This window comes from Pempheris klunzingeri, chromosome 19 (genome assembly GCF_042242105.1).
Source record: "Pempheris klunzingeri isolate RE-2024b chromosome 19, fPemKlu1.hap1, whole genome shotgun sequence".
Classification (NCBI taxonomy): domain Eukaryota; kingdom Metazoa; phylum Chordata; class Actinopteri; order Acropomatiformes; family Pempheridae; genus Pempheris; species Pempheris klunzingeri.
The window spans coordinates 19,463,125-19,491,102 of record NC_092030.1 but is presented as its reverse complement, the minus strand read 5'-3'; the positions used below and the strand labels follow the sequence as shown (position 1 = coordinate 19,491,102).

General features: G+C 44.2%; 1 protein-coding gene across 1 annotated transcript; it reads right to left on the bottom strand.

Annotated features, from left to right (window-relative positions):
- Positions 1 to 4,024: 4,024 nt before the first annotated feature.
- On the bottom strand, positions 4,025 to 23,719 carry lhfpl2a (LHFPL tetraspan subfamily member 2a). Its single transcript, XM_070850597.1, has 3 exons — positions 23,699 to 23,719; positions 10,210 to 10,973; positions 4,025 to 5,241 (listed from the first exon to the last, which is right to left on the bottom strand). Exons 2-3 carry the CDS (start codon positions 10,628 to 10,630, stop codon positions 4,985 to 4,987), a joined length of 678 nt encoding a protein of 225 aa, XP_070706698.1. The 5' UTR covers positions 10,631 to 10,973; positions 23,699 to 23,719; the 3' UTR covers positions 4,025 to 4,984.
- Between the last annotated feature and the right edge of the window lie 4,259 nt (positions 23,720 to 27,978).

The window sequence follows — 27,978 nt, the reverse complement described above, 5'->3', positions numbered from 1 at the left end:
TTGATTTAATCTTATTATAACAATTGCTTGCATATTCATAGTTTGACAGTTGTGGATTTTCTGAACTCCAGCAGAACCACAATCGAATGCATCAAACCTGAACCTGATGAAATGTCTTTGAATGTGTTTTCTATATGACTTAGTGTTGCTTCAGTGGGAGCTCTAAAGAGGTTTTCCGCTGTATGAATGTGTCTGATTTCTCTGCCTGTTGTGTCTCATGGTTAAGCCGGTTAAGCCTTTGTATGTATGCGTTGTGTAGGAGTGCAAGTTGAGGGAATTGGGCCTTGAAGTCTTAACCTGTGTGCAGGGCTGAGTCTGGCTGTGGGTCTGGGATCCTTCTTGACTTCCTTCCTGCAACATGCCTTGTTTTGCTCTCTGCTCACTTCTCCTCTCTTTTTTTTGAATTATTTCTTACTGGCTGCATTTGGACCAGTGCATGTGTGTTCCTAAGTACGTTTATGTACAAAGCGACATGAGATTATTACTTAAAAAGAATCAGACTGAGTTGCACCCACAGAATTCTGCTGTTCTTCTTGACTTGCTTCAAAACAACAATAAATGTGAGAAAGGCATTAGGCTGCAATGCAACGTGAACTGTGAGATGTACTGGTGATGGACTGTGGCTGTGCTAAGCTGTGCTTCGTAATCAAGTGTGGTAGAAACACTGAGAATTAAATTGTTCATAAGCATCTCTAGGATTAAAATTTTAATGAAATTATTGAAAAAAACTAGAGGGGATGTTTGTATATTTTGTACGATTTACAGATGGTTGCCTATTTGCTCTAAATTCTGCTGTAATTGCACTCTGGTTTCACCTACAGTCGCATGTTAAGTAGTTTGAGTTTTGTATATTTATTGTATTAACTCTGAATAAAATTCTTCTTCTGTAACTGTTTCTCTTTTTGTGTGAAGTTACTTTTTTTTGTAACTATTTGTACTGTTTGTATTTTAAACATCCAGACAGCTGTGTGTATTAAAGGACAAATGGTAGAACGTTTGGGTGGCGTGCACCAGCAGCCGACAACCAGATGATGTCAGTAGACATCAAAGAACATCAGATTGAGGTCACTTTGTGCTACTTAGGTGAAAAGTTAACTCACATTTAGGCAGAGTGAGTCCCAGATTTGCAAACATTTTAATAAACTTTCCAAAAGAGACACACCATCACTATAAGCTGTTCTACTACTGTGCATCATTACATATACATCATTTGATCCTTATTACTAATGAATTATGTCAAAACAGGACTTTACTGATGAAGTGGAGCTCAAATGTCCAATGTGATGCATTCACAAGTGTCCAAACATCCAAATTATTAAAAAAAATTAAAAAGGAATGGCTACAAATCTCCACATTTGAGAAGATTGAATCATAAATTGCATGAAAATTGATCACCATAATAGATATGATTAAAATGTAACTAGTCTAAGACAATACTTCCCTCTGAAATGTGGTGGATTCAGTTTGTACTGGAGTGAAGAACATGAGTAACTGTACTTACCTTACATTGCACCACTGGTTTTATTTATTCTATTACTGAAAGTACTAGCAATATTAATGATATTACCCTATTAAAAATGTCTATCAAGTCATTTCTGTCCTATAAAACCTTTTTTTCTTAACTGACACGTCTTCTGTGTCTTACTCACCTCCTGCATGGACAGCGACACTGGTCTTCCTCACTTGCCTTCTCTGTTTAAGGGATCACATCTAGAATCAAGTTAAGCAAAGAAAAAAAGGTCATCTTAAGACCTTAATGGCTCAATAACAGTTACACAGTTAAAAGTCAAATTGTTATTTTTTGAAGTACTTTTCGCAGTTGTGGCAATAATGAACCTGTTAAAGAGGCAGTGTAAAATATATATACACTTACACTCACTTTAAGATAATTGCAGGCCAAGTGCTGACGGAGTCCTCTGCTCTCTGCTCAAACAAACCTGTGTGAAATGAAGCAGGAAAAAGAGGAAACTGGCAGCAGACCAAAGTCAGTGCCAGCAGGAAGGGGCACACAGGAGGAACAACAGACTGGGGGGCTTCTTTTCTTTAAGGTCTCTCACACACACTTCAGCACTGTGTGAAACATGCAGCAGCCTTCAGCCCGCTGTTAGCTGTCTCTCCAGGCCGTGACATGGTCTTCCTCCCGTTGTCAGCTGCTCTGCTCACAGCTGTCACCGTTTGGACTCAGCTGCAATACTTAACTGCATTCAATGTATATATGATTTCTTGTCTGTGGTGAGGAGAAAAGTTAACTTGGCTGTTAGAGGAAATAAGGCTCTGTGGAGGCAAACACATGATTGTGGTTAACATACATTATACATGACTTGTAAATTCAGCAATCTTGATGTTGTAAAATATATTTGTGTGTCTTAAAAGAAGACCTAGAAGATTGTGATGATGGGAGGTTTTGAGGTAGTCGACTAAATCAAACACATGGTTCAAATACAAGCTGAAATAACAGACATAAAGTACCTAACTGTTTGGACACAACCTTAAATTTAAGCATCAGGACAGACTTTGAGATTTAAGGTTGATTGTTAAGATTATTATGCTTCAAGCTTTTAAGCAGCCATAATTGTCTGCTGTGCTGGTGCTGGGTGTTCACTAGGTTTATAAGAGCTGTCCTGCTGCCAGAAAACTGGGTTAATGAAGTCAGACAGAGCCAAGAAAACCAAAACAGTGAGCTTAAAGTCGCTAAAAAGGTCCAGCGCTGAGGGAAATTACCTCAATTCTTTACTTATATACAGTCCTTGAATAAAAGTACTTAGTTACATTCCACCATTGTTCACCATGAGTGAATACATGCAATCTACCAGGTCTAACAAGAAACCAGAGGCTATGGCTTTCCTCATGCTCGTCCTCTCCGAATCTTTCCACAAAAAGGAAAATGAAAGGCAAAACTAAAAGCCTCTGGCTCAGAAAACAGGCCTGAATTTATGCTGCGCTCTTCAGATTGCACGATTTGTCATGTGCCTAATCTGGAAGCCATCAAGCGCTGTGTTTGGTTTGAGTGTGCTGGTGGAGGAAGGGAGCCACAGGGTTGTGCCAGAAGCTTCTCTGTAGTCCACATGGAGGGAGGAACATCTGGGGAGGGACTCACAAACATACACAGGCTGTGCACAAGCAATATCATCTGGTAGCTGAGGAGAAAGAGAGCAAACAGGCTAGAGGTGTGAGTGCATGGTTGGTAATTGTAAAGCAGCTATAATGTATATTCTTGTAATAATAATGTGAAAACAGTGTGAATGATGGACCTACTGAGAATTATCACCTGTATCTGCAGCTTCTCTCAGCATTACTGAGATTACATTATTATTATTATAATGAGTGTCAGCTCACCGTTTAGCCGTACGACCCACAACTTTACTGTTCTGGTCCACTCCCACAGCTCTCCTGGCAAAAAAAACAACTCTAGAAACCAACTGTTCAATCCCCACTCAGCACCTAACAACAGACGGACACAGTTAGCAGCTAGTTTGTGCACATAATGGAGCATTTAGCAGCTAAAGAGCCAGATATTTTTCCTCAGGAGTTGGTGGGGACCAAAAACAGAGCAAAAAGAGATCAGTCGGACTCAAACCTGGTGGCCATGTTGCCCGCAAGTGGTGGAAGAAACACGGATCCTTTACTAAAGTAAATGTAGTGATACAACAATGTAGAAATACTCCATTTCAATTAATGGGTGTCTGACACTTTGACATGCAGTGGAGTAAAAATCACAGAAGTATTAAGTGGCATACAATGAAAATACCTAAAAGTGTGGTACTTGAGTAAATATACTTAGTTGGATATGAGGCGCGCACACACACACACACACACACACACACACACACGCAGCGTTCAGTTCAGCATCAGTGGAAAAACTGATCACCCGCTGGCTGGAAAACGAACCCACCCCCACCTCAAGGGCGAAACCGAGGTCTCAGCACCAAGCTGGCTGCTCCACTTGCTGCATCTCCACCCTCCTTCCCTCCCTGTCCTCCCCACAGTGAGGGGAAGGGAGGATAAAAAAAAACTACAACCAAACTGTATTTTCCCCCCTTCTCTTTATTTGTTTGGCAGAAACAAATGGGAACAGATAGGACAGTATCTATGACTCAACAGACTCCCTGAAACCAGACATAACTAATAACAGCAATACTTCATTTGTGTGTCCTCATCATTCAGTCCTCTTTGTGCACAGATTGCAGGATGTCTGCTGACTGAGAGCCAGACGCAGACCCTTCAGCTTTCAGCTTAGGCAAGGATTAAGCTCACTTCATGTCAGGACTTTGTTAAAAAAAAAAAAAAAAAAAAGGACAAAACGCGCCACAGAGCTTCCTTTGCTTGTCCCGTTGCAGTCTGAGTGAATAATAATTCCCATCAATACATTTCAAGGGTCTGCAAACACATTAATCATTCAAATAATAGTACATTCTGTAAGCTTTAAAGGACATCCACTGCGATTCTGTGAGTAGTTTATTCTGACTGAGTAGTGGTTCCCTTGTTGAGTTAATACTCACACGTGGCAAACAGTTAAGAGATCCAGGTTTGCTGGTCGTGGTCTGGCGACAAAAACACCAGTGTTTTAAGGCAAGAGTGACATCATCAGCCCAGCCTGGATCAAGCTGACCAATCATTCTGCGATCATACTGTAACTATGTACAAAATATATATAATCACACTTATTTACAGGGCATGTGGTGACAGACAAAGCCTCACGGGGCGTCCACATGGTTAACATGAATACAATAACAGACACAGCACCTCTAGTAGCAGAAAGACAAAGACAACACGCTGAGAAATAACTTGGCACTTGTAGATTTCTCCCACATAAACACAAAACGGAGACAAAGAGTCAGTTTTAGTGGTAAACAATGCAGGCGCCTCCATTTCACAGGCCGGCCTTACAAAAACAGGCAGAGGGGCAGGTGGTGATTGTTATTGGCCTGTCTCCCTTCGTCTTCTTTTTCTTCTCTTTTCCCCACAGGACTAAAGTATCCGGACCTCAGAGGAGGCAGATCAGGCTTTTGCCCTCCTCGATCTCCTCCTGGACCTTGTCGCTGGAGGTGGCGATCTCGGCCTGCGCGGAGAAGACGGCGCAGATGAAGGTGAGCACGGTGCCGCCCATGGCCGTGTAGAAGGCCCAGCCCATGGAGCAGAGCCCGGCCCGGTACGGAGCCGCGTCGGGGCCGCAGTACAGCTGGACCTTGTCTGAACCCCAGCCAGCAGGGTACAACATCAGACCCAGGATCAGAAACAGACCTGCGAGAGGGGGAACAGAGAGAAGGACTGTCAACTCACGGCAGGTTATTCAAATAGAGAATACAGTCCAAGCAGCATCACTGTGAGCATACAGAAATCTTCACTCAGTATCCACTTAGTAGCTTTTTCTGAGGAATCACAGAGTTTAAATGGTTTAAATGGTAAGTTCGCAGCTAATTCCTGTCAGGTTCATCTAGTTCGTATTTCACATCCAGATCCTGGAGGTGGCACTGAAACGGTGCATCAATGTTATTTTTTCCCCAAAACTTAATTTCAGACTAGTACTTTCAGGCTGGAGAACCAACTCAGATGTCTTTGCTTTCGCTGTCGGTGCAAATCCATTCACTTCTGCAGAAATGGTGGCAGCACTTGAGCACCCAGCCACTTTATAGATTTATGTATAAATATAGTCTATTTAGCAACTTCAGTGGGAGCAAAGTGTTGGATTGAACAGTGTAGGATGACAAACATCACCATTTATCAGGCATAAACCCACAACAGATCAAACGTTCGTCAGGTTCTGAGGATCACTGTCAATGATCTCTGAGGCCGCCGCTGCTCCCTGGTACGAAAACATTTCCTGCCAAAGTGCCATCACAGGACTCAAAGCATCCCATCAGGACAGAAATAAATGTTGCACGAGGCAGAAATGATTTCCTGATGGCTGCCTGAAACGTGACTCAAGATAACCACAGCAGAACCTCCAGTGTGGCAGCTGACAGGCAGGAAAACAGAGACCTGAGCCTGAATCTTGACACACATGTCTGTCGGGTCAGTGCACAACAACAGGAAAAGGTAGCCAGAAGGCTTTCCCGCCTGCCCCAGTCACTGGCTGACCCTCCGGCATCCAGCGTCTCAGTGGACGGATGGGATCACTTCCTGTCTTACTGTGACCCACTTGTCCCGCCGTGCAGGCTTCGCTTCAACACCTTAGAGCGACTCTCTGACACACAGACATCTCTTCTTATAGATGCAGCTGATTATACATCATCTGGAAACTAAAAGTAAATGAATGTCATGAGGTTTCCATCCTTTCCTCTGCTCTGCGCTTCCTCCAGCGATAGTGGATCAGTCAGCGGGCCGGACGAGGAGCCTGCCACCAATCAAAGCTCAGGAGGAAACATTTACAATAATACAATTACAGATAATAAAGGAGCCAGACAGGACGGCAGAAAGAGGATTTCAGTCTTAATGTGTTCACCAAACGAGCCGCTCGCGCTGCTTTTCTTCGTAAAAACAAACGTGGAGGTGAAAACTGTCTTGCTCTCCTCTCGTTCTCTCTCCTAATCTCTCTCTCTCTCTGCTTCCTTTCTTTCTCCTCCCATTCTCTTGCTCTTAAAGCACCCAATATCGTATTAAACAAGGAAATGAAAACTAGGTCATAAATTCTTTCCACATGTTGCAGCATTGCCCTGACGTCCAGACCGGCTCCAGTGATGGATTGAAGGTATGGTTTTAATTCCCAACCCCACCCCTCCTAAGACCCCCCCTCCACACACACACACACACACATTCCCACCCCCCACTACAAGCCGGACCTTCTAACCCAATATCCCACTGCAATCCACCCTCCCAGTCTCACTATTTCCTCTGCACTGGCTCTTGTCTCTGTTAACCTCCAAACTGTCAATTCTCCACCATCAATCCATTTTCTGATAGCTGCCTCCTTGCCACCAACAACCCCCCCCCCCCTCCTCCTCCTCCTCCTCCTCCTCGCTAACCTCTGCTCCCACAGCCTCCACCCTGTAATACAGCACAGCAGGCCTGCTCTGCGCTCCAACAAATCTGGCCACCCTTCTCTTTTTCCAGGAAAAAAGAAGAGCTGGGTCCACCTCTGCGATCCACATGAGGAGAAAATGAAAAGAGACGGCGAGAGGGCGAGGGTGAACGGACACAATCAAACTATTTTCTGTATTAACTCGATCAGCTTTTGGTCTTACCTACAAGATTAAGACAAAGAAAAGCAGCAAATGTTTGGCATTTTTGCAAGGACAGTTACTCAATAGGTGATCAAAACAGCTGTTTAACAACTGATCGATTCCAATCATTGCAGCTCTAATTTTGATTCTGCAGCTTCTGAGGAACAGCACCTTCATGTGATGACATGTTTACATTCACAGTCACCATGCAAACCAGTTTGCATGGTCTAAAAACGCTGAGTGACTTCATGACTACACTGTCAGACCTTTGATTTTATGTGGAAAACTACACTCCCAGTTTAGTATCAGTTTCACTGAACTAAAACTGGAGCAGCCTGATTTCTTTAAACTTTTTGAAAAAACATCTTGGTGGATCATCATGGATGAGGTGAAATGCTCCACATGATGTAAACAGGAAATAAAAAGAAGCTGGATTACAGTATCAAGGTCTGTTGGTCCTTGGAGCAATAAATCCTGAAGGTTATAAAGTCCATTCTGCTGCTTTATTGGAGCAGATTAAACTTTACGGTCACTACAGAGGCTGTAACGTGTGGACACATGCAAAAACACTGATTATAGCAGCTTTCGTGCAGGAAACACTTGGACTCTTGGATTCATAATCAGACATCCTACCATCCCCTATAACAATGACACCCTACAAAATAAAGCTGTATCTCTTTGTAAAAAGAAAAGCTAGTAAATGAAGCGTCAGCACTTCTGCTTCACTCATGCGTAACACATGATTCTTATGTCAGGATCATCATCGCACAGTAATTCTGCTTAAATTCCTGTAAGACATTGTTTCGTTTCCCTCACTTCCAGCCCGAGGCTGACTCATGCTGAACAGTTAGACCTGTGATGAGGTCTGTGACTCACGGCTGGAGGGAAAGTTTATAGTGGGTAATAAAAGCATTCGACACCCAACGCACAAGAATTGGAGACAGTTTTATGGCCAAGTTTGTTTGCCGTCTTGTCTCTAATCCTTTTGGGCTGAAGTTCGACATGAGTGACGATGAGTGAGGAGGGCGTTCCAATAAATGTACAAAGGATTCACTTACAGGTAGTCTAACCAGTGTGCAAGAAGTCTTTAGGGGCCCTTCAAATGTGCGCCCGCAGGATACAGCGTTTAACCGACTGACCCTCTACAGAGCTCTGTCTGTTTTAGCCATTCGATTGCGTAAAGTAAAGGGAATGGATTTACCTTCAGCTGAAATCTTAAAACCACCTGAGCTTAAACTGGCCGTCAGTGTGAAGGCATCCGAGACACTGCGGCCATCAGAAAGTGTGTCAGACGGGACAAAAGAGTCTAAAGTGAAAAGTATAAGTGACATCAGTGGATGTGATGATTAGGTTAACGGGCTTTGGAGCCACTCCAGTGCAATGACGTGACCATCTCTGGCAACGGCATCACAATCTTCCCATCTGAGGTCAATCACTTCCCCAAACATCTGCCGTCTGGCTCCAGTTTTCTCATTACCGGAGGGCAGGCACGAACAGTGGAAATAGTGATTAGCAGAGTCGGTGTGGTGGTGCTGGTGGTGGATATCAGTGAGAGTGATACCATTCACAGGCCTCATGAAGAGACAGCAGTCACACTGACCGATTGATAGATGCCGAGGAGATCGGCAGTGACCCTGCTGGATGTCAGACAGGCGGTGTGCCGGGTCTTATCTCTTCCGGCGGCTGAAATGAGTAAAGGGTTATCGGCCTTCAGCTCCACAGGCACGAAGGAAACCCTCCCACCTCCTCAGCTGTTTGAAGCTCCCTTCGCCCCCTTTCCTCTTCCGCATCCTCATCCTCTCCACAATGAGGGGACTCGGCGGTGCGTTTCCACACTTTCATTACCTTAGTCATGTGTCCCCGACTCCCAAGTCCTTTATATAGATAGATGGTAAACAGAAGGCTTCCAGGTTATGTAACACTATCTCGTCTGCACTTGTTAACTGTTCGCTTAACTTCAGCAGAGCATCAAGTTTCCTAAACTCAACAGTTAGTCCTCATCCTGAAACCCTGTTCTTTTGTTAGCATTAGTTATTGGGAAAAGTTTAATACCTTAGTATGAGTGGTATGGGGAAATCTCTCACAGCTGACATATGTGAGGAAAATATGCACATTCACATTAAACTAGTTCAGGAGAGACCCCTCCAAAGCCACTGATGATTCACTGTGGATTAAAGCACAGTTCTCAGGTCAGCAGGCCTGCACAGAGCTGGCATGTCGGTCACCACACGCCCACCTTTTTCTGTTTGGGCCTGCACCAAATAAACAACAGTGGGGGAGGACAGCCATAATCGCCACAGATATGAGACCTACAGTCTGTGAAGAAAGAGGAGGTTCAGCGAGCATGATCTCATGGCCTCCTCCCTTCCATAACTCACCACAGTGAGTCAAAGTGGCCAGAAATTTGGCCTCAGACGCACAAGCATGGACGCAGGAAACACGCCCTTCACACACAAACAGAGATACGCATGCGCACTCGCTTCGTTTTTAAGCCATTCAAGAGTCAGAAAAGCTCCGGCTGACTTGGTGGAAAGTAAATATTTGGGTTGCAGTTGCTCCAAGTGACAGCTCTGAGGGTGGAAACAGGCCACCGTGTGTTTTAAAATTCTGACTGCTTGGGTAAAAGTTCACAGGAGGCTCCACGAGAATCAAACACATCATTCTAGCAGTGGGAGTTGTGGTGCTCGTAATGAATGTGTTCTGCTGGACGCAGAACTTTTCATTTACCTTGATGAACGGTGGACACCACAGGAATGAAGAGACACACTCAAGTTTAGATGAAGCTTTCAGATTTCTACTCTGTGTATAAAACACAGGCATCTTTTTTGCCTTGGTGTATAAGGGAGCTATGAGGAGCTGTATCAGAAGCAGCAAATACACTGACAGCATATCAAGGGATAAAGTAGTTAGCTTGCAATGTAGTATTGGTATTGTTTGAGTCTGGCTGAGGTGGGACAAAGGTTGGGGAGGTTATGCTAGAGAACATCAGAAAGGTAATCAGTGATATTCAACAAAATGTGTAAAGATACGTGTTGTGTGCACATCTCACCTGCGATCCCTTGCAGCAGTCCACACACGTTGAAGATGCTCTTCTTCATGATGCTTTGGAAGCACATGGTGAAGACCGAGATGAACGCCACGGCACACAGCAGCAGGATTCCTGCTGCCAGGAAGATGGACGTGGCCTGCCAGAACCCGCTGGCAATCTCCCCAAAGTGTATGGCGTAGGGTCCGCACAGTATTCCACGCTGCAGATGGGGCAGTTTTATACAGCGGCCGTAGATGCCTAAAGTGGGCCTGTAGGCCTCTCCGGCCGTGGTAGCCCCATGGGGGCCGAAGACGGCATCGGGGGTGCGGGGGAATCCCACCAGCCAGTCAGTGCTCATGAAGGCGATGAGCTCTCCGAACGCGGCAACAATACTCAGCAGAGTCCACAGCATGGAGCGGCAGGTGACAATGACATGGCACATGCTGACGGTGGCTGGAGACTCCCTCTGCTCAGGGTCGGAGGTCCTAAAAAGACTGGGAGCGGAGGCTGTGATCTTTCTCCGGTGGAGACGGGACAGTGAGTGAACACTTCACAGGAAGGAGTAGGTGACACTGCTGCAAGTCAATGATTCACAGTCTGCTGCTTTCTTCTTTCACTTCTTATCTGCTGCTGGTGTGGTTTCGGTACAGCTGTTCCTCCTCCTTGAGCTCACCCTCCTTCTGTCCACTTGGTCTTCAGACTCTTTTTCTGTCTGGTTCTTGGTGTCTACATTGTATTGAAGTTGTGTTCCCTGAGCCAGCCCGCTGGCGTCACATCAGACACACCTAAGACATAAAACAGAGAGACAGAACAACAGGCTGAGCGCTTTAATTACAAGTACCAAACCTAATTGCATGTATAAAGGTTCTAACATAATTCTTTGTTTTATTTGAGGAAGTGCAGTTCTCCTGTTTCTATTCTGTCATATTTGGAAAAGCAGAAGTGTGGAGGAGGGGGAACGTGTGGAGGAGGAGCGGAGAGAGAAAGAAGGGAGGCTTCTGGTGTAGATCTTGAGGAGAGGGTCTAATGAGCTGTGTAGGGACGTGCTCATCTGAAGTGGGCCTCTTCTGTTTTCACTGTGTTTATGTTTAAGGATTTGTGATCAGGGAAGTCGTCATGTTCTCTACTCCCAGCAGATCTGCATGACTGAGGTTGTAAAGATGAAAACTAGAAAAACATTTGACTTGGTGTGTGTGTGTGTGTGTGTGTGCTGCAGAGGTGGAGATGGGAGGGTTTAAATAGACGTGGAAACAGCGGGATGAGAAGCGGATGCAGACAGAGAGAAAAACAAGCCGGAGGCCTCTCATTAAGCAGCCCACACAGCTGACCTGGGGTCAGCCAACAGTTGATAACACAACGGCCGCCCAGCTGTCACATGACCGCTGATAACCTCAGTCACATCAACCCTGCTGCACTGCTGAGTCAGTGACACCACAGCGAGGAAGCTGCAAAAGGTGCCAGTTCATAAAAAAGTCACAATCTTACGACATGCATGTGTACTTTGCTCCCGTTTAGTGCCGACTGCGATCCTGCCTCAGTGATCAAAGCTGGAACCAGCTCACACAAGCTTTAACACTTTATTGACACCTGCTTTTTTAAAACAAAAGTCAAATCCTGATGAGTTTTGTATCTCAGGGAGCAGTAACGGAGGTTTGCATGAATAGAGTCAAAGCTTTCATGTCATAAAAAAAAAGAGTGAATGTCATCAATGAGAGATATCTAGAACACAAGACTGAGGTACTTTGAGCTAAATGCAAATGTCGGCATGCAAACATGCTCACAATGACAAATCTTTACCATGTTCACCATTTTAGTGTGGTGTGTTCACATGCTAACGTTTGCTAATTAGTGCTGAACACACAGTAAAGCTGAGGCTGATAGGAATGTCATTAGTTTAGGAGGACGTGCTGATATCTTTCTAAAAACATGCTTCTTTTAAAAGGGGGGTTAGTTCTCAAAGCAGAATCTTCCTGGCTGACCCCTCTATGGGCAGAGCCTTCTCCACTGAATCAAACTGTCTAACCATTTGCTGTAAAAGACTCTAGACTTTGATATAAGTGTCTCTGACTGAATTCTAAACTATTAAATACAAAACTTGCATCAGAAATTTGGTCTTAAATGAAAGTTTGAAATGAGAAAAGCCACAGATTCCAGCAAACATGCTAACACAGTGGGAGGATGACTCTTTTCATCATGGTGTCTCAGTCTAAAGCTCTTAAGATCCCCAAAGATCTCGAGAGGTTAAACAGACAAACACTAATTCTATTTAAGTTACGAAAATAGTTTTGATCTATGAGAGACATTAGCGAATTTGAGCGGAACATAGACTTAAAGACAGAAGTCAGGATGCCAGAGAAGATTAAAAGATGCTTATACTGTACAGGCCGCTGTGCTTATGTTTTAAATACAGCTCAGGGCCAAAGCTGACAGTTGTTTCTTTTCTTTGAGTCTTTTCTTTTCTGCCCTGGCTTCCCCGCTGCCTCCTGGGAGTCTGTTAGTCATTCTCTGACCAGTGTTTGGCAGGGCAGCAGAGGGACCCGGGGGCCGCCGTTGACACGTGTGCCGCCCGCTCTGTGAGGTTTCCATCACTCGGCCCCCGGTGTGCCCTTACAGCGAGGGTCCGGGGAGCCACGGCCCTCCCTTAGGATCACATCCCAGCAAGTATGTGACTGCGTAAAAGCATTACACAAACTTTGATCTCTGTCATCCTGTAGAGATATAAACAACAGTTCTCTTTTTGTCTCCCTTCTTCCTTTCCAGCCAAGAAAATGACCCAGATCTGCGGTCGCCTACAGGGTGGTGTGTGTGTTTGTCTTTGTGCATGTGTGTGTGAGCTAACATAGAGTATGTTTGGACTGTGTAAAACAGATGAGATCATAAGAACAGGCACAGACAGCCGCCTCTGTGGATTTGAACCAAAATTAATTTTATGAATCACAAGCTTTCGCATTGCCTCACCATGAACAGATGCAGAAACAGATGCAGACTTTTTGAAAAACTCTTCCCACCCCCTCATAAAAAGGCCGTTGGCATTCAGCGGGCTGAGACCCAGAGGTCCTTTGACGAGACTGATGTTTGACGTTAGGATTTAAGACAAACTGGCAGGCCAACGTTTTAGGGTCAAACATTTGCTGGCCAGTTGCGAAGGCTAATTCCTCACTGACAGGAATATTGTTGGAAAACACTTTGGAGCTGAAACAATTCGAACCAGCTGGGGATATACGGAGCTTTGAAGACCTGGACACTTAACCTTTGACCTTGCTTGGCTGCAGTATGTTTGCATCACGTGCCTGTTGGTTACACAGTACCTACTAGTGGGTCAAAATTAGTCTAAAACTGCCCTGAATGTGAGGTAGTAGAGCTGAAACAAGTCTGGGCAAGCCTGGGTCTATTAATGTACCTGGTATTTGTCACTACACTCGCCCAGACGTCTGCTCTCTGTTCCCAGACACACAGATCTGAGCAGTTATCGAGAACAGAAGTTTCCCAAGATAGAGTGAAGCATGGTAGTCCATATATATGTGAGGCTCGAGGTGGATTTATGATGTCTTTTATGCTGCCTGAGCAACCAGGGGGGAGACTGTGGATTATTTGAGGCTCGGTTTACATGCACAGAGGAGTTTACAGGCCTCATACTGCACCCACCGCCCCACTGACCCCAAACACTAATCCCCATGCACACACACACACACACACACACACACACACACACACACACACACACACACACACACACACACACACACACACACACACACACACACACACACACACACACACACACACACACACACACACACACACACACACACACACACACACACACACACACACACACATACGAGACTCCCTGCCATCTCACACATGCTCCCCTAAAGTGTGAGCTAGTAGCACATGGACTGTGAAGACCGAACTTCCTCCATTGTTTCCCTGCAGCTTTTACTAATGATGCAATAATCAAAATTAAATTTAGTGGTTTAGTGGTTAAAGACGCCTGATTGGTCACAGACAAATACCTGGAAATGTTCACACTAATATATTCAAGAGTAAAAACCAACCCTTACATGCTGATGTTAATGTTTGGTGATGTTTTAGGTTGTCGTGATGGCCTGCTAACATTTGCTAATTAGCACTAAAGCGAAGGGGTCACCAAAGTTACTGCTGATTGTGGCACGAATGTTTGTACCAAATTTCATGGCAATTCATCCATTAAAACCTCATGGTGGTGCTGAAGGGGATCACCAAAGTCATTAGGCTTCAACCTCTGGGGACTATGAATATCTGCGCCAATTTTCATGGTAATCCACTAAGTGATTGTCAAGAAATGTCACTAAAAATGTTAATCGTGCAGTGGCACTACAGGAAAAGCCCGTTTTCATTCTCTGGGGAGCATGAATGGCAATCCACCAAACAATTGGTGAGATATTTCAGGCTGGACCAAATGGGTGGACCAGTCAACCCACAGTGGCATCCTTACAGTCATGCTACTACTGTGGCCGACAAGCTGAAGTGCACAACTCCGGTTAAAAGCGTCCACTCAGCCTTTCTCTTATCACAGCAATAAAAACAGCAGGAAACGCCTTTCCACGCTGCCAGTGACAGGAAACAATCTACATATCTATGGACATGCCGCGACTGGAGTAACGCATCACCATGGAGAGTGTTTGTTTAGAGCTGGATGAGGGGTTTAGGGAGACTTTATGGAGGGGTTTACATGCTGAGAGGCGAGGAGAGAGCGCTGAATGCAACCCCTACAACCTGTAACAAAGCTGCTAGGAACTATGAAGCATCTACAACTCTGCTGAATATCATCCAGCTCAGAAATATGCAGTGTCCTTTGGGACTCCCATCATGTCTAGACCACACCACTCTTGTCTTATGTGACCCAACGGCAAAGCAATTTTAAAACAAAGGGACTGATTATAATCTGTGAGGATCTGTTTGAATGAAAAGCCCCTGCAGCTACTGAAAGGGAATGTAGGAGATGATTGGTCACAGAGGACCTCAAATAACGGTCCAGTCACACTTTCTTTTTGAAAAACCGGGCCCTGTTTAAGACAAACCACATGGTAAAATATCAAATACAGCACAAGCACAGACTGCTAGGTTTTCAGTACATCTTACAGAGTAAGCCTTTGCCTTGTCATCATTATTAAAGGAAAACTACTAATAGTAATAATAGCAGTTTATAACAAAGGAGTTCACAGTCAGGTTTTCCACAGCAAAGGAGCCAGTCTTTCCCAACACTTCTGCACATCTGCTCAGCATCTTGTAGCTCTGTGACGCTACAGCGAGCCGGTGATTCAGACAGAAAACATAATATTTACATCCTATCCCATCAGTCAGGAGCCCAGCTGACAGACTGTATGAGTGAGTGACTCAGAAGGAGTCACCTCAGTGGGTTAAATGAGAAATTAATGCAGTTAATTAAGAAAAGAAAGTCATTAGTCCAACCTGTCTCCATTGGTCTGTGGGTAGTCCAGCTCTCCTGGAGATGTGGCTTCTCTGCCCTGACTCTCCTCCTCCGCTCACACACTTTAATGCCTCTCTCAGGCTCTGACTCCCAGACCCTCCCCACGTCCCTCCTCCCCGGACTCCTCTGATTGGCTGGGCCGGCACTGGAGCCACACTTCTAGAGAGAGTCCACATGGTGGCCATATTTCAGAGCTGAATCTGGGTTAAAATAACAAGAGCTGGAGCTGGCAGAGGGTCTCTCCTCTTTCTCTCTCTCTCTCTCTCTGTCTCAGTTTCTCTCACCTTCTAGCTGTGTTTTCATTGCTCTCTGCACCTTTTCAATCAGCCAAGGCCAACATCTTATTATCAGCCTCAATGCATTTTCACTTCCCTTTAAACACCCTTCTGTGAATAAGTATACTTATGTTAGCATACTGTTATGGATGAACTGTTGTGTACCTGTAAGTGTACTAGTTTAATGCTAAAAAACACTTCTTACATTATATAAGTGCACTTTAAGAGCAAAATAACACAAAGGTAAAGCAGTTCTGTAGCTAAAGGTATACTTAAAACAAGTTATAATACTTAAAGCGACCTATTGCTATTGTTAGTGTTTTATTGCATTTAAAGTAGTACTACAGTAAGTTTGCATACTAGAGTAGAGTACTTAAGTACAACTTTGAGGTACTCTTGCTTTTACTCGAGTATTTCAACTTTATGCAACTCACTGCTTCATACTTTTTACTGCACTACATCTGTCTGACAGCTTTAGTTACTTTTCAGAATATAATTTTGACCATGTATTTCAAAATTTGGCAGTTTTGAGTATGACTGATGGTGCATGGTTCTCATAGACACTAAAAACATCCGACGATCTTGTAGACCATGATGCAAAGCAGCACACACATTAATGCAGCAACAATATTAATCCAGAAACATCAGATATAACATATCAGTTACTTTTTAGAGTTTAAGTAAGTTTAGCTGATAATACTTCTGTACTTTTACGATTTGGAGTGCAGGACTTAAATTGTAGTATTTTCATAGTGTGGTTCTGATACTTTTACTGAAGTAAAGGATCTGAATACTTCAGCCAATACATGAAGCAGAACACATCCATCCTCAGTCCACAAAAAAATATCTGACTGCCAGGTCAGATTGCTTCCCAGTTAACTGCCTGATAGAGCAGATGGTTCACTGTCTGACTAATGGATTACCTTTCTGGCTGATGGGACCAAAGTGTCCCAGGATTGCTTACAGCAGCACTGGGTGCATTCAGCCAACAGTGCAGTCAGCTACAGCGCTCGTCTGACTTTTGTGTTCACTCACACACTGGAGAGGCAAATTAGTTCCATATGAAGACGGAAAAAGGGGCCGACTCAAACAGGAAGAGAAGCCGATAGGCCAGGCACTTGAAGGCAGCGTGGACAGCCTGAGGAAGGGGCCTTTCTTATCAGCTGGAATAGAAGTTAGACCATAACAGTGCAAAAATAGCTCCTTTCAACCCAGATGCATATATCCTGAACCTAATAAAACCTCCCCTTTGACCCATTTCCAATAAATCCTGGTGACTCATCCTGACCCTGTGGTTGGGATTTGGATGGGAAAAGGTTAACGGTCCATTTTAAAGCCACACAAACTCACCCTGCAATGTCTAGAATATCACAAAAATGCCTTTTCTCAGCAAAACAACAAGTGACCATTCGCTAACCCCCCCCCCCCTTTAGATGCTGAACACATTCAGATTACAACTCGAAATTCACATTCATTTTTTAAACAATGGCTCCTTATTTCAGACAGAGGTGGACAAAAGTAGACTTCATGTTTCTAGCCAGAACAAAGTTAGCAGCCTCAGCAGTTCATGATCAGTGTAGAAAGCATAAAAAAGAAACACAGCACTATTCTTCTGATCAATAAATAAAGATTGATTGATTCTTGTATTGCAATGGCAGCCCTGTATGATCGGATCTTTAAACACTATCTTCACTTTTAACGTTACAAGAGAAAATTCTTTTCTTGGCTGAACACTGTGTTGGGCAAATATAACATATCTCAGATAATGTTGCTGCAGTGTGAAGACAGTCTCCACATCCAGGACCATCATCAGGGCTTCTTCAGGGCCTTGGTAGTTAGCTACTACCGTAAACACTAAGTTAGTCATCTGGTTTGGTTTTAGAAAGAGTTTCGAAATGATGTCACTCTTGCTGTCCTAGTTACGGCTGCTAAGCTAGCTAAGATTGGAGTATCACTGTTTGAAGGAGGACTTTTGTCGCCTATCAGGAGTCATCCTGACTGTGAGCGGGCTGAGTTCTCACATATATCCTCTTCTTTGACTCGGAGACACAGATACGGATCAGGCAGAGTGAGACTGACCACATATCGTCTTACAGTCTTATGGAAAACCCTGCGGCGCAGCCTGAAGATGTACCAGGAGATTTCTCTCGGCGGCCTCGGGAGCCGGGACACAGCGCAGACCCTCACATCAAAGACGGGAGGATCAGAAGAGACAGCGGAGAGAGAGATCTGCAGCACATGTACGCACCAGACACATGGCAGGCTAAATCATCATTCATAGAGATCCGACAGCGCACTCGGTAGTGTCAGGGCCGAGGGCCTGCTGGTAATTCATCTTTCCCTGTCAGACTCTGATCAATAGGATCTCATAGATCTAAAGAAAGTGGGTGAGTATGAAGCAAAGCAGGGTGAGAAGTGATGACGGTCAGATAGCAGGTTGGGTGAAACAAGTCGAGCTGACAGTTAAGCTACAAGATGTGGATAAGGGTATTAACACTTTCTTACTCTGATGTCAAACTCCTCATTTAAACAACACCTTAGATTTTCCCTGAAAACTACTATTAACCCTTGATGGAGACACTTTTATTTGTTTGTTTCACATTAAGGAACTTCAATACCAATCAGATTTGAACAATATGGGAAGCAGAATTAAAAGACTTGCTTTGATCATATTTGATTACAGTCTACTTAACAACCAAACACAGCCAACACAGATTTAATCATTAAACCGTTAATAACTTTACATGTATTTCCCCTAATTTCAACCTTGGTTGTTTATTTAATCACGCATGGTTTAAGCTGCACTAACTAAACATTTCCGGATGCTTTAGCATATTTTCCCATTTTGTCCATGTACTGATATTTCATCTTATCTGAACCACATTGACACATGGCCAAATTAAACAGGAGAGAGGATGCACAGTTGGGAAAGGGGGCTTCCAGTAATGACAGTATCTGTGCAGAGCTCGGCCTTTCAGGAGTTTATACACTTAAACAAACTTCTGAACACGGCAACAGTAGAACCAGGGAAGTTTCTGTGTCTATAAACCTGTGACCTGGATATCCAGGTGTGCAAAAGCCTTTAGTTTGATGACGCAGTCAGGAAGGAACTGATTTCATACTACACAAAACCAAATGTTTGATTTTGGCTCGTGTCGTGATTCCCCGGACGTGCCTCGGATATCTCAATGAGGGTTTTATCTCCACGTGTTTCCAATCTGAGCCGAGGCTGCACGAGTTACGTCACTCCACCATCCAGCCACCCTGAAGAGGCTACGCAGGGTTCACTTTTAAAAGCCGCTGTGGAAAGAAATGGCAGCAACGGGCGGACAGATGGAATATTTGGCTCTGAAGAGACCTTATGGAGTTTCCAGTTGGGGAAAATAGTAATGACAGCTCTCTGTGTAGTGAGAACACATGCGGATTACCAGGCAAACTCTGTGCTACACAACTGTCTGGACATGGAGAGGACCTGATGGCACACCTGATGGTAGCATATGGATGTTAACATTATATATCTGTCCCGTTTTAACTTTCAAATATGTCAGGAATTTCTCATCACCCAGCAAAACGCTCAGTATCAGTGAAGTCTGAAAGCAGATCCGGAGCGACAAATGAATGTCGGGGGAGATGCTTGTGCTTCTCCGTGCAATCAGAGAAGCCTGTGCTCACTTTGAATCCCACAGCCACGACCATCTGGCCACTTCAAGGCCGCGGCTGCAGAGTGCCCATCAACAGGCACATGGAGGCAGATGTTTAACGTCTAAATCACAGCGCCGGCAGGGCAGGGTGTTCTCTGAAATGTTTTCATACTTGTGCTGAGTTTTGGTGCCAAAATATTATTATTTTTACTTTCAGAAACATTTACTTAAAACTTTTTTACTCATAAAAATATGCTCTTATATTGTCTAAACACAAGCAGGCGTGACAACTTTGCCTGAATAAAACAGAATCAGAGATTCAGGAACTTTCTGATGGCTTATGAATCAAAAATTCAGTGCCACCTTTAAGTGCTTTACAGTTTAATACCCGATGTTTCAGACACATTCAGGCCAAATATGTTCGGTACCCAGGCCTTGTTCCACCCTGTGCCATCTCCTTTAATAACTTTAACAGAAATGTTGAAGGTGCTGAAAGGGCCACATTTCATTCTTACGCTGCATAAAATGTTTTCTGCTACAGCACAGCACATCGTCACTGAGAACCTCAACATCTTATTCACATATTTGACATCGATCCATTTATTTAATACGGCAGCTGAGGTCAAGAGACAGATACATTTCCCCAGTGAGGTCACGCCACATCATTTTTATCCATTATGCTCTTGTCAGCGATGGTTGTAGAATCCATATCTGAGTGTGGGAGAGCTACCTCTGCGGCATATTTGCTAATTTATGAACTTTCTGGGGAGGACGGCTAGAGCATAAACACACGGATGTGTTGAAGGTGAGGAAATCCCGACACTGAGCTCTGGGGGAAGCGAGACGGGAGCGTGGGAAAGAGAGATGGAGGAAGAAGGAATACCGGTGCAGAGAGCTGAGTGCTGAACAGATCCCACAGCTTGTGGTCAGTTGGGAGTACACCTGTGAGAGGTGCAGAGCTAACACGCTGGCCGCATAGACACCGAGGACTTATAACACCTCCAACTGAGAGGAAAAGTTGAAGAAACAAGCAGTATGAGGGGAAAAAGAAAACAATTTCACTGATCCCAAGAGTCCTTTTATCACCAAATACATACATAGAACATAATAAAAACACAGTGTAGCAGTGCACACATGAACACATGTGGCCCTGGACACGCTAAACACACACACACCTCTATTTGATCTCAGTGTGAGTGGTCAACGGTTTCCCCTGGAAACATCTGTTTATACAATCTGACTGACTGTGTGTCAGTCTGGTTTGAGTGGTGAGGTGGGGCAGAATTCACTCACAGCTCACTGCGGTGGCGGGGGGGTGGGGTAATCCTTCAGCTGTGCCTCTGAGCGGGACGGCGGAGGTCAACAATCCCTCATCTTCTCATATTGACCATAACAGCCCTCGCATGGCGAGCCCACGCCACGAGGGTTAAGAGGGTGATGGAAAACAAAGGCCATCTGACATATCGCAGTCTGGCTTCAAAGTGGGTGGCCGACCGGACCGCCACAGACCGGGGAGGGTTTGGAGAGACATCTTGGGGAAAGACTGTTCTGTGCCGTTTGAGGTTTTTTCCTGACTCCGTCTGGATGGCATCTCTGAGCAGTTACATATCAGCTCGTGCTGTTTGAGCTGAGGATTAAAGGGGCTGAGGAGCAGAACCAAAACAGAGATAACATCCGTCACAATGGCACGGTGCTCTCACAGGGCGATAACGGCAGCGCAACAATCACGACTGTTTGCAGTGTGAAAACCAAAACAGCACAACCAGTTGCTGCGTGACCCTGCAAACAGGTCTCCAGGGGTTTTAACTGGAGTGGAACATAAAGGTATAAGCAACGCAGTGCTTTTGTTCAGGATATAAAAACAGAGAGGGGGTAGCACACAGCACTGGGCCTGGGCCAGATTGGAACCTGGCCACGGTGATAAGGACTTTGACTTTAAGGTACACGTGCTACCAGGTGCCAGTATGCTCCATGATGCAAATATCAAACAAGGTGAAATATCACTTTACAGATTAGGGGCTACACTCACACCTATTTCCTCTGACGGCTGATGGACTGGGGGAGGCCTGAGGAGCCCCAGCACTTCTCCTCTTCCCTGTTTCCCACCGTTAGAGAGCTGCGAGGTTTGAGGCCTTCTGGCCTAACACTGTCTCCATTATGCTTAACCATTTCCAGCCCCACCTTAGCCCAGCACACAGCCTGAGGGACCGTAAACACAGGGGGTCGCAGGAGAAAAGTCCTTCCACTTCAAATCCCCCGGCCTCTGTTTTCCAGACTCAGGAAACCAGTCACTCTGCTGAGCTGGGTGGATGGTATTTGTCCCTCTTCTCTGGGGGGCTGAAAGCATTGTTCTTGCTGTGTTTTGTGTTTAATCCTAAACTCCCTGTGGCTCTGACACAAACTCCCCTGCAAACTGAGACCTCGCTGGCTGCATTATCCAAACGCCCCTGGGGGGCAGAGCCATAGCTGGTGTGGGCACTCCAAGCTTAACCCGATACCCTGCTCAAAATCAAAAGTAAGCGCCGCTGAGGAACGCTGGCACCGGACCCTCTCAAGTTTCGGGTAATAAAAGTATCAAGTGATATCATCCTCACTCTCAGGCTCTTGGCAAATCACGTTAACGGCGTTATGTGTGGGAGGCGAGGAGACGAGGGATGGAGACAAATGAAGGGAGAAGCCGAGAGGAAAGGAGACGTTGAGGACAAGAAGAGGTGGGAAGCTGAGAAATGAAGAAGTATGTTGCTATTGTCAGACTGGTTTCTGGGGAGTAAAGTGAGATGTGTAAGTGCTTTCACTTGCAGACAAAGAGATGAGTGTTGAAGAGTCACGCTTTTCTTATAAAAACCTCACAAAAACCTGTCCATGTCAGATTATACCAAAACACTGGACACCACCACAGTATCCTGCACACACAATGGAAAAAATCTGTGTGAATTAGAGCTGACATGGCAGGATTTAGTGCATAACAACGGTCATGTCTCATATTTCCAGAATAAATGAGCCAGGACATCCTCGGATAGCAGCTGAGAGTACTTAGATAGAAACAAAAACATATGAGTTTATTCTTTAAATCAGACTCCCTGATAAGAAATAAGCATGTGTTTGTTAGACTGTGCAGCACAGAGCAGGAGGACAAAGGAGGCCGAGTCAAAAACAAGTGTGAGATAACAGGAAGCAAAGTGACAAACGATTATTGTGTTTATTATCTTAGAGGGGGCTTTCCACTTTGAAATGACCTTCACAGGTGGTCCCTACTCATTATCTCTCCCTCCGCTGTTTTCCTCCATATTGGAAAAACATGCCCCCCCCCCCAGCTTCCTACTCCATTCAGACAAATATACCGGACAGATTTCATGAGTCAGTGTGGCAGACAATGAGAATACAGCATGAACTTGAGGCTGTGGAAGATGCTCTTTCACCTTAAGGTTATAGCAGATAACTCAAAGCAGGAGGGGTCACAGAATGATTCACAGGGTAGCAAAGCCAAAAATACACACTTCATCAATACTTAATTAAAACCTTTGTATTCATTGTAGAGGATTAGACTGTATTTAACACATTTTAAACACTGTATTTGCACTAAACTTGTTTTTCCTTGTGAATTAGTTTTACCTCCACGGGCCTTTAAATGTGTCAGAATAAATTCACCTGAAAAGGAAAAAAAAGCTCTTTGGCGAACTGATCACAACTTGTGACATTACCCTCCATTAAGTTATTTTATACTACTACTTTTTAGCGTTAAATATTCACGACTACATAAGGAAGAATCAGAGAAAAGACGTCCTTATGTATTATCCATTTACACTCATCAACCCCAACCTTCACCACAACCACTCTGACTTGTGTTCATGTAGGAAGGAGTCACTCAGAGTGATGTTCGATAACACCTGCACCGGAACAATAGGAGCCCTGGGAACAGCTTGTATTTCCACTGGTAACAGGCAGGTGCCTGAAACCCCAATAAAATCATGACAAGAAAAGCAGGAAACCATGTTTCCGTTTGTGTTGGTAGCCTACACAACTCCAGTGGGTCTCAGATCCCCTGAGGAAAAGCTTTGTACTGGAGTCACATGTCTGTGGACAAAAGAGTGTGAATGAAATTAACTCTCAAAAACACCAACCTCCTGTGTGGAACTTCGTGGCGGCGGCAGAGACAAATCTCCAGTTAAATCCGAATGATGTAAAAGTCCTCTCAGAACCTGTAGAGACAGCAGGAACAATGCAACGATGAGTCCAAATCACAAAACCATACCACCTCCAGAGAGCAACGGTTCAGTCATTGTTGGCTCGGCTTCTTTTTCTCTTTGCTCCTTGGTATTTTCCATCTAAACCTGAGACGGAGCAGCGACTGCACCTGGAGAAAACGTTTAAACTGTTTCACATGTTCATAAAAAAGAAGACGCTGATGTCTGCATCCCTTATTGGACATGACATGAGTCCCTCTGGCAAAGTTGTATAATGTTTAGCACAACAAAACACATTGAAGGTGTATTATATAATCCAATTGAGTAACTAAGTGGGATAAGTCATAAGCCCTGTGTGAAAGGTGATTTCAAATTTCCACAGAGACGTATTATAGCTCCATGTTTTAAGTACAACACAAGTGAAGCTTCATGTGTTTTATTCCTTATTCAAAGTGAAAATACAAATACATGGCATATAAATACCCTCTGCTCTTATCCCTGAAGGTTCAAGATATTTTTTATAATAACAATGGTTCCAGCTTGCAGCTTTACTGCCAAGTAGCCAAACAAATCAATAATCACTGCTTTAATCTTGTATTTCTAGTATAATCATTTCTTCTGATGTTAGTGGAAGCGATCTCGGCTCTCCTCTGATGAAAGACAAGAAAGTGCGAGCACTTCCACACACACCATCACTAAATCATCACAGTATCAATACATCCATGACGCAAGAGGCCGATCCTTCCCTTAGAGAAGGTGGAGAAAAACTCAATAGGACCACTGAGCAGCAGACTGAGGTTCCTCTGCCCTCACATACGTCAGGCGGTAGATAATTAACTAATGGCCGACTGTTTTCTCAGCACTGTAGAGGCTCTTTAATGGGTACTGGCCAGAGAGCAGCACTCTGCCGGGTTAACAGTCAGGTCAATAGTCTGACTTCAATAGTCACGACATTAGCAGGATTGCAGAGCTTTCCTCTAACGGTGCACAGAATCACTACCGTGGGATAAATGGACGAGATTAGATGATGGCGACTGGTGGCTGTTCATCAAACACAGATAGGGAGGTTAGAAGGTGCAGTCCAGTGCAGACAGATGAACGGCATGTGACAGTGAAGGTCACGGTTTCTGCAGCAACTTTTGACTGACGGTGCACTTAATTTATCTGTGGGCTCCTTTCAGGGATCACAAGACTGGCCTCAGGGGGCCTTCAGGGCTTTTGTCAACAGCAGTGCTTCTCACACACACACACACACACTCACTCACATAGAAAGATGGCTTCCATCTTCTGATTCCATTTTGGATCTGGTTCTAAGTTGTTAAATCACAGAGAACCCCTCATTGACTCTTTCCGTCACGACAGGTAAGATTTTCGCCTCTTTCTGACACTACAGGCGTATGATGCTCCTGCTAACTCAGCGTCACACTTGTTGACAAGCGGAGCTGATTAAACAACTACAGCTACTAGATGACAGATGACAGATGACAGGGAGTGAAAATAGGACACCTCACCACGTCACTGCAGAGAGACACATGAGTCCGGTTTTCTTTTTCCTCGTCAGGTGTAACACATTCCAAGTGCTCCATGACGTTGGAGACCAACAGAAGAACAGACTCTTCTGCTTTAAACCGTAAACATGGCGAAGCAAATGACGGATGATATTGACAATGCTGCAAAGTGGAACTGGGAGACCTCTCTTTTTTTAGGCTTTTCCAAACACAACACTACCAGTATCATATCATACACATCACTTCTGACACCACTGTTTGTTTACATTAGCACCTCCTTCTCGATGGCCAAGTCACAGACACAGAAGTAGCACAACGTCAATTTCGCCTTCAAGTAACGTTAAGTGCTTCATGCATGCAGAAAAATCAGTGATTTATTGAGATGACTGAACGATAAAGTGGAATTAATATGATTTCCACTGTTTTGTTTTTACTTTGGCTTTCAAGACTCTTTCAGCTGCAGCACAGCCCTGCACCGAAGAGGAAATGCCTCTTTCCTCACAGCAAAAGGAAAAATGAGCAGCAACAACACATTTGGTGAGAGCCATTTTCAGCACAGAAGAATCTCTGTGCTTTTTAAGTAGAAAAGTGAAACAAAAACAATCCACATTTAAGGATTCAAATTTGATTAAATGCCAAAACGCCAACAATCCAGATACTTCTGTCACTCTGGACCCGACCTTCCCTGCAGCAGCAGGTGGACAGAAAAAAGGGCCGTGAGGAGAGTCGAAACACGCACTGTACACTTTGTTTATATGTAAAATGATACCCTGATAAGGAAATATAACATAATCAAATAAGGTACAACCAACATTGGCATCAGGTTTATGAGCAGGGGAAAAACAAGCAGTATTTAGTCACAATAACTCTGCAATAAGCTTGAAATAATACACAATTCCTTCAGAAGCTTTACTGGGATCACTACACTAATAAACAGCATACCTACTATACAGCAGCCCTCTAAATCAATGCTCTTTCACTGAATTAAATGTTAATACTTTCATATTTTTGATGGTATCAGATCAGATGGGAGGATAAAGAATCCTAAAACACTGTGATTTAATATGATTATTTGCACAAAACTGTGTAAGATGTTCGGACGGTTTACACCTGACTCTCCCCTTTTTCTCACGCCGAAGTAACGTGGACGAAAACAGGAACTTCCATTTCCAAGTAAGTTCCATGAAATTCATATCAACAGAGATGAGTGCGGGAACATCGTGGCTGGAACTTGTGAATGAAGAATAGTCCCATAACAGTACAGTGTGTTCTCCTGCTCACCACCAGCAGATTGAGTTTTGTCCTTAGGAGAACCTCAGCAGTGTAAATTCTTGTTGGGCATTTTCCAATTACAGAAGTGGATACTTAAACTGAGGGGATTTTCCCTAAGTGTTACAATCCAGCTACTATTCTGGCCCTTTAAAGCAATGCCAAGGAGGAAAAAAAATGCCCCAACATGCATTAAAACTTAGGAATACCTCTTAGTTAAAGCAGTGTTTGATTGGAGCTGAGCTGTTGAACCCTTCCACAGCTGGGGGCAGGTTATTATGTGGGGAGTCGGGGGACGTCTGCAGCCAGGCCCACCACAAAAGGGTCTTTCTTACAGTATTTAAGGGCTTTGGGAACAAGGGAGCTGGATGGAAGGGAAGCATGCAGGTTGTCAACATTTAAAGTGTTTAACATTTGGAAACTACACTTATTGGCTTTATTGTAGAGAGTTTGGTCAGAACATCAATACCATTACATATGAGGTTAGCTTAGCTTAGCATAAAGACTTGAAGCAGAGGGAAACAGCTAGCCTGGCTCATCACATTACATCTCATCTGTTTTGCTGGATTAATTAATGACTAATTAATGAATGCAACAGTGACTTCCTGGAGTTCATTATTCTTAACACTTTGTTTTTTTGTAAACATTAGACAAACAAACTGATGTTTTTTTGGCCTTACATTAAAGTAACTTTAATATTTTGGGGTTTTGGACCATTGATTGGATAAAAAAAAGAGAATTAATGGCATCATCTAGTTCTTCAGGATATTGTGAGAGAATTGTAATCAATAAAATCACTGCATGGCAGATTAATTAACTGCAGGCCTCCTTCTACCATAGCAACGCTAGCTGTTTCCCCCTGTTTTCAGTCTTTATGCTAAGCTAAGCTAACTTCTTGTTGGGTTTCTGATGATCTAAATCAATGGTTGACTCTGTTAAAGCTGTGATGCATCAATCTTGTATCCGAAGAGGAATCATACGCACCCTCTATTACCGTCTGCATCTGTTTAACATTCATTCCTCCGATCCTCTCTTCGTCTCTTCCCTCTCTGGGCAGTAATGAGAGGCATGTGAGGCTGAGCAGAGAGCACTCTCATTAAAATAACCAGCTCAGGAGCCCCATCCCTCAGGCTAGCTTATACAACACAGGTGTGAGGAAGCAGCCAGTACCCAGCTCCACTCAGTCTCTTAACACTAATCACTGTAATGCACTGCCTCTGCAAAGTGTTCAACAAGCGATTCAGTGCAATGAAGGAGCTGCGAGCAAATATTTACAGAGTACTGAAGCCGTGCAAATACTGACCGATACCAGGAACAACAACAGAACAGAGACTCACCTGCTGATCGGAAAAGGTCGAGTACATGTTTACATGTGTGAACAGTGAAAACTGAATTTACAGTTGTTAACATCTGCGTCTGGAGTTTACAGAAACACAATAC

What these genes read in the sequence shown, in the direction of transcription:
- lhfpl2a (XM_070850597.1), bottom strand. Translation starts at nt 10,630, where the DNA reads ATGTGCCATGTCATTGTCACCTGCCGCTCCATGCTGTGGACTCTGCTG. An exon ending in ACTGCTGCAAGGGATCGCAG is followed by an intron (nt 5,242 to 10,209) that starts GTGAGATGTGCA and finishes CCCCTCTCGCAG; the next exon opens with GTCTGTTTCTGATCCTGGGT.